The sequence below is a fragment of the Camelus bactrianus genome, chromosome 3, assembly GCF_048773025.1.
Source record: "Camelus bactrianus isolate YW-2024 breed Bactrian camel chromosome 3, ASM4877302v1, whole genome shotgun sequence".
NCBI lineage: Eukaryota > Metazoa > Chordata > Mammalia > Artiodactyla > Camelidae > Camelus > Camelus bactrianus.
In genome coordinates this window covers 43,208,624-43,221,040 of record NC_133541.1, presented here as the reverse complement: position 1 = coordinate 43,221,040, position 12,417 = coordinate 43,208,624, and the positions used below count along the sequence as shown (strand labels likewise).

General features: G+C 33.6%; 1 protein-coding gene across 3 annotated transcripts in view; it reads right to left on the bottom strand.

Moving 5' to 3' along the window:
• IPO11 (importin 11) overlaps positions 1-12,417 on the bottom strand; it is a 177,358-nt gene that overhangs the window by 60,548 nt on the left and 104,393 nt on the right. For all 3 annotated transcript variants that reach the window (XM_045525079.2, XM_045525080.2, XM_010966247.3), the window contains exons 25-26: positions 2,877-2,972; positions 2,322-2,435 (exon numbers count right to left, since the gene is read on the bottom strand). In XM_045525079.2, the coding sequence (XP_045381035.1) occupies positions 2,322-2,435; positions 2,877-2,972 (210 nt within the window). The remainder of the gene's footprint in view (positions 1-2,321; positions 2,436-2,876; positions 2,973-12,417) is intronic.

Below are 12,417 nucleotides of genomic sequence, written 5' to 3'. Positions count from 1 at the left end.
ACCCATAGAACTGGAGAAAATATCTGCAAATAATATACAGCTGATAAGGGTTAAATATACAGAATACATAAATAATGCTAAAACTCAACAGAAAATAACCTGATTTAAAAATGGGCAAAAGACTTGAATAGATATTTTTCCAAATAAGATACACAAATGGTCAATGAGCATACAAAAAGATGCTTGATACCACTAATCATTAGGGGAAATGCGTATCAAAATTACAGTACCACTTCACACCCATTAAAGTGGACATTGTCAAAAAATAAAAACAAAAACGAAACAAACAAAAAAACAAGTGTTGGCAAAGATATGGAGAAATTGCATCCTTGTGCACTGTGGGCAGGCATTTAAAATAGTGCAGGTGCATGGAAAACAGTATGGTGGTTCCTCAAAAAAATTAAAAGTATAATTACTATATGATCCAGCAATTCCACTTCTGGATATATATATATCGAAAATAATAGAAAGCAGGTCTCAAAGAGATATCTGTATATCCATGTTCATAGCAGCTTTATTCACAGTATCTAAAATGTGGAAGCAACTGAAGTGTCCACTGACTGATCCATGGATAAGCGAAGTGTGAGATTTTATTTATACACAAACACACACACACACACACCATGAAATATTTTCAGCCTTAAAAAGGAAGGAGATTCTGACATACGCTGCAACATGAATGAACCTTCAAGACATTATGCTAAGTGATGTAATTTAGTCACAAAAAGATAAACACTGTATGATTCCACTTATATGAAGTACTTAGAGTAGTCAAAATCTACTAAAATCTACAAAACCTAACCTAATTTCTAGACACAGAAATTAAAATGGTGGTTTCCAGGAGCTACAGGGAGCAGGTAATGGGGAGCTATTGTTTAATGGGTATAGAGGCTCAAGTTTTACAAATCTGAAAGTTATTAAGATTGATGGTGGTAATAACTGTACATTATGAATACATTTAATAACACCGAACTGTACACCAAAAAGTAGTTAAGGTGGTAAGTTTTATGCTATGTGTATTTTATCACAAGAAAAAAATCAAGAAAAAAATTTTTAACACAGTAGATAGCTTTTCTTTCTCTTTCCATAGCATGCAGGACATAGCTCTAACATAATACTTATAATATTATTAGAAAATCGCCTGTTTAAGTACTCTCTCTCTTAAAAGACTACTATCAGCTTGTGAAACCAAGTGTCTCCAATGTCTAGTAGAGAAGTGCCTGTTCCAGTGTGTAGGAGGCAGCAGAATGTGGTCACTAAGATACCAGGCTGGGTTTGCACATCAACTCCATCATTTACTAGCTTTGCAGACTTGACCTAGTCACTAAGTCTCCAAGCCTCAGATTTCTCAGGTGTGAGATGGAAATAAAAATACTATTATCTCATTGGGTCATTGTGAAGATTTAAAATATAACATAAAATTTGTATTGTTAAATATATTATTATTAAAATCACTCCACAGATTTTGCTGAACTCAACTGAATAAATTCTTTAAACTGTTTTAACATTATACCATCACAGCTAAATTTAATGAAGCTAATGAAAAAAATCTCTCCTTTCTGTTCATCAAAACAAAAGTTAGTTTCCCTAATTAGATTATTCTAATTCTGGAAAAGCTATATACATTCTACAATTTGCACTTTCTTACTCTTGATTTCCTTTAAGCGAAAATTTTATTTTAGACACAAACTGAAAGATTTCACAAATTGCCCCTCCACTCTGGAGATATCGGTCAAGTATATTCCACCTTTTATATTTTATAAATCTTAACAGATTAAAAACGTGAAACATAAAAACTGCATTTTAATACAATGTACATAGTCTCAAGAAACCAACTCACTTAAGAACCTATTTCTTACTTACGCAGGTGGTTGGTTTCAGTTACAGTGTATTTCTAAATAAGTTTCTGCTGAAAAGATCACTTACTGCAACAATGATAATGGAAAATCATTGCATGGCACTAAGAACACGTTCATTACAGAAATAAAACAAAGACAGTACATGATTATGTGCAAAGTATTCCTGTTTCATTTCATGTATGAGTAAATAAAAACTCTGCAACCATAAACAAATCAAAATTCTATCCTACGACTAAGCAGAATTAAATTGCCTGTTTTGAGAGAGAACAAAATTTAAGTTTTAATTGCCATTCAGATTCCTTGTTCTTCTTTCTCCCAAATTATAGCACAACATAAGTTATTTAAGACTTAAAGTAAAGTTTAAATACTACAAGACTTTTATAGATTCATTACTTCACCAAATTATTTCCAATCTTTTTTTTGGATGAAGAGTTCCTTCAATTTAAGTAAAATGATTCTTACCTCCTGATTAAATTTATGTGCCATCTCATTCAGAAGTGAAGAAAAGAAACTAGTGTTTTGCAGCAGGACTCGACCCATAACGCCGAGATACGTTGACATCACTACAGGATACCTCTGTACAATTAAAATACAGCGTATGTAAAACTGTGTTATGGTACAAGTATAAACAATTATTAACATCACTGACATACATGGATCTACTTAAGAGCTTGACTTAGAAAATAACCAGTGTTTTCATATTTTCCATATATAACAAAACTATTTTTTCCCATTCCTCTGCTTCAAGTATTTGTGTACAAATATACATGAGTATGAGTGAATTAGATGAGACATCAAGGGAAATCTATGCTTCCCTATGTGCAGAGAAAGGGCAAAGCTGTATAACTATTCTGAAATCGTTAATTTACCTAATTTATTTCAAAATGATCAAATAATAAGAAAAGCTTTCCTTTTATTTCTAACAATGAAGAAGTAATTTTCCAATGAAGAAGAAAAATAATTAAAATAAAACCCTACAATCCAACAATAGTCTTAGAAGATTAAGAAAAATCTTACCTCCCCTTCTATAATACCTCTGAAAACACAAGGTAGAATTGGTTGAAACATTTGCGGGCCTAATACTGGGTTCACTTTAAGGGCATTTTCCACAACCTAAAAAGCCAGAAAGACACTCTGGTAATACTTTATATGCAAGTCACTGCTTTATACAAAATACAGGCAAAGAAAACAATTTATTAAATGTCACGCACCAAATCTGAGAATACATACAAGTACATGAAGTATTCAACATTCTGGCACTAGACACACTTTTCTAAGATAATCTATTAAAAGCTGCAATTTAAGTGTACAATACATGTTTAGACACAGCTATATATCTTGCATTGAATTATAATTAATCACATTCTGATAATATAGGTATCATGTTGTTAATGTAATTCTTATCTTTGCATTTTAAACAAATAACCTTGAAAAAATGTTGCACTTATAGAGGCAATAAGGCATTTCAAAAGTATTGGCTTTTAATAGTGAAAAGGGAAATTAGTAACAACTATAGCTACTATCCAAAAATAAGTCTACATTTAAATTTATCAATGAATTGGATGGAAAAGGGCATGTTGCATATACACTGCATATTTATTAAATGAGAAATAATCCTATTTATTATATAAATTATATAGATTATTAACCATGTACACTGATTGATACAGGTGACAAATTTGTATATAAATTACTTTTATATGAGTGAGATGGGTTCCTTCCATAACAAAGACAAGTAGCATGAAATTCAAACTGGGGTGGGATTTTTGTTTTGGGTTTTTTTGTTGTTGTTGTCTTTTAAGGGAGTAAGGAAGGCAGTGCTCAGGGAGCAGCAGTGAGGACCAAAAAGAAATGTTCCACACTTCAGCCCCACTGCTTGAGGGGTAAGAATGAAAACAGACACCATTTGAGAGGGTAGTAGGCAAGTACCAGCCTCAAGGCAGAGCCAGGTTTCTCTTAAAGCTTCCAGCAATGTGTCTGAAGACTGACTACTGGCATTCTGCGTGGGAGCAGCATTTACTGTGCAGGACTGTTTTAAACATTAAGGGGTTTTTAGCATCTCTGGTCTCTGCTCATTAAGTGCCAACAGCACAGTGACAATCAAATACACCTTGCACATTTTAACATTCTCAAAGTAAGCAAATACTACAATGAATGATAACATTGTCTAGTTTTGTGCAAAAAAGTAAAAGGAATGTCCAAAGAAAATTTTAAAAAATATAAAAACTTCTACTGTGTGTCAAACACTATGATATCTACTAAGAGATACAGGAGAAAAGATATCACTGTTCCTGATTAAAAGCAATGGGAGATGATGAGATTCAGAACATGATTAAACTGGACTTCAGTGAAGTTTATTTTGTTAAAAAAAATAGATTGGAATAAAGAGGGGGAAGATGTAGATAAGGCAGTAGACAGAGAGAGTCTCAGAGGTAGATGTCACCAAACATCTATATTATCTACAAGTGGAAGATAAGGCCATCTGCTGATTGTTTGACACACATCAATTTCACTCCCTTCTGAAACCCCACAAAAATTAGAGTGAAAAGATTCTTAAGGGAGGAGGGCATAATTTTAAAAGGACAAAGGGAATGAGAGATGAATATTGGAATCTACAAAGAAGAAAGTCAAGAGGTAACTGACTTACCAAATGAGAGAAGGCTAAAACCTAAGGCTGCAATAGAGAAAGCTGAGAGCAACTGTATGTACATCGTGTGTATCTTCTCCCTACCACTCCCTATCAAAAGACACAGGGATTAGCAGAGCCATATATCTTTGGAAAAGAGGGTAAAAGAAAAGCTAAAAATAAGAGTGACTGGAAGTCTACTTAAGACACAGAGTGCCAGATATTCCCCAATCTGCATATTTGGGCAACTAACCTTCCCCTATTCCAGGAGAATACAATGTATTTTCTTTAAAGGGTCAAGAAGAGAGACTTTCCAGACTAAAAGGGTCCAGCAGTGCCCAGGACAATTAATTAAAATAAACCTACATGAAGGCATATCACTGCAAAATTTCAGAATACTAGGAAAAAGAAAAAGAAGCAACAAGCTTGGAGAGGAAGAGTAAGAGGGGGGGAGTCAGCATGGCTCTGAAACAGACTTATATAAGAAAATGAAAGTAATAAAATCCTGATGGATCAATGTATATGAACATATTGAGCAGAGACAAGTGGCAGAGAATTTACTGCACTTAAAAAACTACACCAAAAAAAATTAACTCTAAAGATTACAGAAGTCTGTGTAGAAAAGTATAAGTAATCACATACTTCTTATGACTTTTAAAATATAAATTCATTGAAAAGTATTATTCAGTACTATTCAACTCTGTCCTGATGCATTTTCTTTATGTATAAAAGTATAGTTGCTGTTGTGTAAAGGATTCACATATTTCAGAACTAAAATGGAGTCTCTGTATTCAAAAAGGCCAGGAACCATAGAAACAATGAGGTCCTTTCTGAAAAATTAGGCAGGAAAATACCATTATCAGACTTGGAGGCAAAAATTGTGGATTAGAATCAAGAGAACATTCAGAAAGTAGAACTAATCAGATATTGAAAACCAACTAAACAACTGCCCAAAGGTGAAGAAATCTGGAATTACTCCTAGTTTTCATGTTTGGTCAATGGGTACAATCATGGTGCCATTAGTAACAATGAGGCTTCATTTTGAAGATACTGAACTTGAGAAACCTATGGGAAAATCCATATAGAATGGTCCTATATAATTCTCACAGACATGACACTCTACAGCCCACTGTCCAAGGAAGGTATTGCAGTTGTGACCAAAAAGTCACACAGTTCAAATTTCCATTGCAAAGAAGGTTCTTTCATAATGATCAAAATCCTACTGAACATGATCAGCAGCAGTGTTCTTACTTCTAAACAAGATTTTTTAAAATATTTTAATTGAAATCATGTACACCCAGATTGCCAAACATCTCTAAGAGGGAAATAACACTAAAGACAACTAAACTAATAATAGATAGTTTAAAATAAGGCAATTTACAGATATTAATAGAATTTAAATCATAACTTACTCTTCTTGGGGGGAATCATTATGTTCTCAGAAATTTTAGCATGTTTGATGTGTTTTAATCCAGTTAGTTTAGTTTTGTTTTGATGCTCAAACTGTCCCATCATTAGCCAGTGGGAACTCCTTCAAGTTGATTCCTGCTTTTTTTTTGACAGATTCCACCTTCCCTTCCTTCTGGCACAAGGAGATCTCCCCAGTTTATCTTGTGTCTCTCTTGCCTGAGTTCTGGAGTCAACCAGCAGGACACAGTATTTACAGACCACAGTCTAGGCTCTGAGGTGTTTATTGCCACTGAATTGACAGTGTTTCTAGGTCTTTGCTTACACAGTATTGGGAAATCTATTTTTCTCTCCCTGAAAAGTATATACCAATAATTTACCAAATCCATATAAGATTACAGCATTTTACATACCTTCTTTGCTTTTATAGTTCCACCTTTTTTCCCCTTATACTGAAAAATCCCAGATTCTGATAACCTTAACTTGTTTGCTTTTACTGCTATGTACAAAAACATCCACATATGCACATATGTGTTTCAAAATACCAATACCAATATTACTGATAACAATAACACTACTGAGGGCAATTTATAATTTCCTGTGGGTTTATTTTGTTCTAATGTTATAATCTACCAGGGATATAAATGTAGAATTAGTATGTATTAAAGTTGCTTGCAATTTTCTAAGATGGCTTATAACACCAAGATAGTAATAGTTAGATTTAGATGTTTCAGGGTTTTTTTTTCCCCATGTTTAGAACTGCTTTTACTTTATTATTTTATATCACATAAAACATCTGTATAGCTCCAAAGCAAAAAGGACAGAAGAGATATACACCCTGAAAGATCTAGCTTCCAGTCTCTCAATCTCTTCCCCCTACATAGCCACTCGCATCAATTTGGTTTATTTTTCCATTGCTATCTATGTTGCACTATTTAAATACAAGAAAACTCTAGATACTATTCTCAAATTACTCCAGAACTGTACTGTGAGGCTGTCTTCATTCCTTTCTCAGTCTTCCTAGTACTCCTTTGTGTGGCTGAATAAGCCGCAGTACCTATCTTATCATCCAATCATCTGTTACTAATAATTTTTTATCACCATCTTGCTATTGCAAAAATAGGACTTCTGAACTTTAATTTTAATCCATCCCTTTTCTGAATATATCTGAAACAGTTTAGAAACAGACAGTGCTTTTATAATCCCTGTCAAAAATGCAGGCTTTTAGTTTGAGCCTCACACTCAAAACAATTTTCTTGATTTAAGGCTTACACTGCAAACAAAGTAGTTAAGAGCACAGATCTTGAAGTCAGAATGCCTATGTTTATATCATCGCTCCAATACTTACTAGCTGTGACCTTGGACAAAATATTTACCTCTTTGTGATTTAATTTCTCATCTGTAAAAATGGGGAAAGAATGGTACTATCATCATAGGTTTATGTGAGGATTAAATAAACTCTATGTTACATGCTTAGAAATGTGTACCATATAGTAAATGCCAGTATTAACTATTATTTTTACATAATAAATTATACCTTAAAAATATTTGTGCCATCTTAAATAAGGCTTATCACAGTGAATGAAAGCAATTTGGCTCACTAATGTTTGATAATACCATGACAAAAAAGAGAACTTTCTAAACTCAAAGAAGAATGTATACATATAGATAAATTTCAAATTTTAAAAATGCTAATAATTTATATTTGAGTATTTTTAGAACATAATTATATTCATCTAGTTAACTTGTTCTAAGTCACAGAATACAATAAAGCCTATTTTTGCTCTTAACCATTTGCTCCTAAAGCAGGCATACTTGTCTCTCTATCCAATTTTCATAACATTGTAATTTTCTGCTTCAAAGAACAAAAATGTTACTTCCAGATACTGTCAGAAATTAGTATAACAGTGACACTTAGTCAAAAATGTATTTAAAATGTTATACGGCATATTATATTAAGAAACAGTATCTGAGAGGTATTAAAAAAATGAGCTAATATTAAAAACCATTATTATAGCTTTACTGGAACTCTGAGAACAGGAAGATGCCAAAAATTTTGAGAGTTTTCTCAGCTTTCAAGTAGAAGTATAAAAGGATCCTAAAATATTCATTTATGTAAAAAAAGTAATTTATTCATGATAATTAGTATATGCCTAGTATTTAACATACATTTAATAAATAATAAAATTCAGTTTATGAGATTTCAGGTCAAACAGTGTTTTAGATATAGCAATGTTATGTAAAAATGCAGTCTTAAACACATTATTAGGTTCTCAATTTTTAATTCAAGTATTTATATCTTACTAATGACTTCCAGCTGGAATACTTAGAAGCTGGTTTAACGTGTAACTTATTTTAAATGTTATAAATATTTCAATGTATATTTGCATGGTAACTGATTTGTGCTGAATTGTTCAATCGAAAAACATTACGTACAACTAGGGGACAAACAATGACTTTACCTTCTTCCACATCAAGGAAAAAGGAGATGCAACTAGATTTTTCTTCTAGTAAAACTGTAAGGGTAGTGTTGTGCATTAGGTAAATTTGGAATTTTCCATAATAAAAACATTTTTTAAAGGTTGTATTATTCTGAAAAGCAAGAAAGAATTAAAAACAATTAATTTTAAAAAGCCAGCTGAGATAACATGATTCTGGAATAAGTAAAAAGCTCTATCATTGTGCAAATTACCTACTTAAGTTATAAAAATTTAATGCATTCTTTATTTTAAATAAACATTTATTTAGGAGAATGGTCAAAGGAACAGGTAGAATAACTTGGTTTGTTCTGTTTTTCTTACAGGCAACGAAGGATATTAACAATCAAATAAACTATCTGGCCTAGAAGCACAGTAGCCTATTTTCCCCCACTGGGAGATTATATAATTAGATAACTATATAATTAGAAAAAAAAAAGCCACTTATATTAACTGATTACATGCTAGGCAACATTATAAGTGCTTTACATGTAAGTTCATGGAATCCCCACCTCAACGCTAGGAAGTAGATAACATTTTTATCCCCATTTTACAGATGGAAAGTGAGGAACAGAGATTAACTTGCTCACTTCACACAGCTGTGAAGTAGCAGAGCCAATATTATAACCCTAGCAGTTTTGCTTTAGTCCACAGTCTTCCCTGCTCTGCTCTACCGAGTCTAATTATTTGGTAAGAATATAATTAAAAACAAATAGTAAGAAGAAAGTAAGTATTTTCCTTAGGACATATCCTAAAAACGTGCTTCATTTTTCAAATAAATTTCACAATCCCATTCCATATGACTCAGAACAAGTTGTCTTTCAACAATTACTTTATTAATAATATTGCAGAAAAGCAGGAGAAAAAACCACTTTCAATTTAAGTTTCTTCTGGTATGTGTTTAAACATAAGAAAGAACCTTTTTCATCACTTAGAATTTATAGATTATAATTTAACATAGGAGATTTCAGATAATGCATAGTTATAGATTATTAAAAACCATGTAGTACAACCCCTTCTATAATAAACAAAAGAACTTAGGCTCAGCATGTACTCAAGAATGTATAAGTAGCAGAGCTGGGTGCGCAAACCAAGGCACAGATCAAGGAGAGAATAACATCCCAAATGTACTGTTAGTGTTTACTAAATTTAGGATCACGGAAAAGCTTACAGTCTAATAGAGAAGAAAGAAAGATAAAACATACACACACACACACACACAAACACACACACACACACTGAAAAACCTATAAAGACAACATCAAAATGACACAGCAATTTTCTCTCAAATTTCTATCACTCCCACACTGCTAATCAGTTTTTCCTCCAACTGTCAGAATTAAGTCCAAAGTATCATTTCTTTGTTATGTCCTCTACTTTCAGAGAAGAAAATATCATCAAGGCAAAAGATGGAGCGAAGATTATATAAGACAGATGAAATTCCTCAATATACTTATGTATTGCCACTCTATCCGCTTGGTAAGAGCATAAATGCGATAAAAAATTCACAGAAACATTTTAGAAACCAACATGTGTAATGCTATTTGCTTGTTAGCTTTGGAGCTAGAGTATTCTGAAATCAGTACTGGTGAGAATGGTCAGACATGTGATGGTAGACTAGGCCTCAAATATCTGGGGTCTCAACAAGCCACACACAGATTCCTGTTGTTACTGCTTCAGAGTCCACGAGCTTCTCGGTAACAAGGGCTTTCACATTCTCGCCTTACCCACCACTTTAAAAAAAGAAACTGAAGAACCTATGAAATTTAAACCATAGAGTTCTCTTGTATTTTCACTCTCTATATACCTACTTTTTAGTTTACATCAAAATTTTGGATTTAAGTTTCTACTGTGATTTCAAATACAAGACAGCAAATCAGAGAATATGCTGAAGACTATAATTTGATAAATAAACTCTCTGGGAAAAATCATAATTAACCAAAGAACTTTTTAATTTCAACTCTGGCTAAAAGCCTTTCTACTTTATAAGAAATCTCTTAAAGTGTAAGATGACATTCTAATACAACTTAATCTTTCTTAAATATCAACCTAAACATCAGAAAGATACAATTCACTCAAGAATGAATACTGAGATGAATATTACTCAACCCACCCCTCACCCCAAGTGTGATGTACTGCAATGTACTCTGCAATGTACTCTGCCTCACAGTGACAGGCATCAGGCGTCTCTGACAGCCTTATCTCCTTTCTAACTGAAAATGCTGAAGTCATGCCAGTTTCCTATACTCTTCACCTAACACTGTATCTACAGCTTCAACCACTATCAGTCTTGCCAACTCGCTGAGAAAACGAACTCTAAGAGCCCCTTCCACATAAACTCTAGACTCAAAATCCCAATCCCTTGTATCACCTAGAGCCATTCTGTCTTCTACTGGGTGACTTTCATCTACAAAATCTACTCAGATCAGATTTTTCTCATTGCCTCTCCACACCCAAAGGCAATCTTTTGACAGTAAATTTTTGTTACGCGTTGACCCCCAAAATATGCTGAAGTCCTAATCCCAAGTACATGTGAATGTGACCCTATTTGGAAATAGGGTCTTTGCCAAGATAATTAAGTTAATATGAAATTACTAGGGTAGGCCCTTAATCCACTATGACTGGTGCTTTTACAAGAAGAGAAAACAGACAGAAGCAGAATGTCATGTGACAAAGGAGGCAGGGACTGGAATGACGCACGTACAAGCCAGGGAAGCCAAAGATTGCTGGTAACCACTAGGAGCTAAGAGAGAGGCATGGGAGAGATTCTCCCCTAGCATCTTCAAAGAGAGCATGGCCCTGCCAACATCTTGATTTCAGACTTCTAGTTTCCAGAACCTTGTGAGAGAGACCATCATTGTAAATATTATAAGTTAATTTCTGTTGTTTTAAGCCATCTAGGTTGTGGTACTTCGTTATGGTAGGCCTAGGAAACCAATACAGCCCTTAATGTAACACCGTTTTCTCAGCACTTCATAACAACACTTCAGTGTGGCATATGACCCCCTCCAATTTACAGACACTGAAGGTTTTAAATAACACCACTATCTCCACCCTTAACAGATAATCCTCACAGAATTCTCTCTGCTCTTAGTCTTGTTCACTTCTCTTTAGTATTTAACACTGTATTAGTCTAATTCACCCTACTAGGAATGCCAGGATAAGCAATAAAAATACTATGTTTTATTGGGCAACCCTAACCCTACCAAACTTTAAGACTCACTCAGCTCCCATCACAATTCCTTCTTGCTGAAAAATGTTCTCCGCAAAATACTTGGTAAGATGACAACTTCTATACTCCCAGAGTAACATAAAGCAAATAAACAGCAATGGCTCACAGTGAAAAGTGCTCATGAAAATAACCTGGGGAACTATTTAAAAAGAAATACTAACATCTTATACCTTACTGGGATTTTTTAAAAAGTTCCCGAGGTAATTCTGAGATATCTCTAACCAAAACTACTATTTACATTAACACGGAATATGGGCTGGTTGTTTACTTGTCTCCTTCCCCCTGAAGAATGAATTGCTGAAGAACAGAAAGTGTGGTTTTCCTATCACCTGTGGCTAGAAGAAAGCACTGAATATCAATACCAGGGTTTGGCAAACTGTGCCCTTCGGCCAAATCTGAACAACTGCATAATTTTGTAAATAAAGCATTGTTGGATATAACTACACTCATTCATTTACATGTCATCTATGACTGCTTTCAATCTACAACAGCGGGAAATGAATAGTTGAGATAAAGACTGTATGGCCTACAACACCTAAAATATTTACTACCTGGTCCTTTACAGAGAAAGTTTGCTGACCCTTGACCTGTATGGTAAGTGACTGATTAATCAGCAATGACACTGCATACAACAATCTGAAAATCAAATTAACATGCAAATTAATACAGATATCTGGAGCTTTACATGTGCGTACATATGTATAATGAATGTATGTATAATAAATGTCTGAAGAACAGCACATAAAATAGTATAATGTTTGAGTAAGTTCCAATTGATGATTACTCTTACTGGTTAATATGAAAGGAGACTTTATC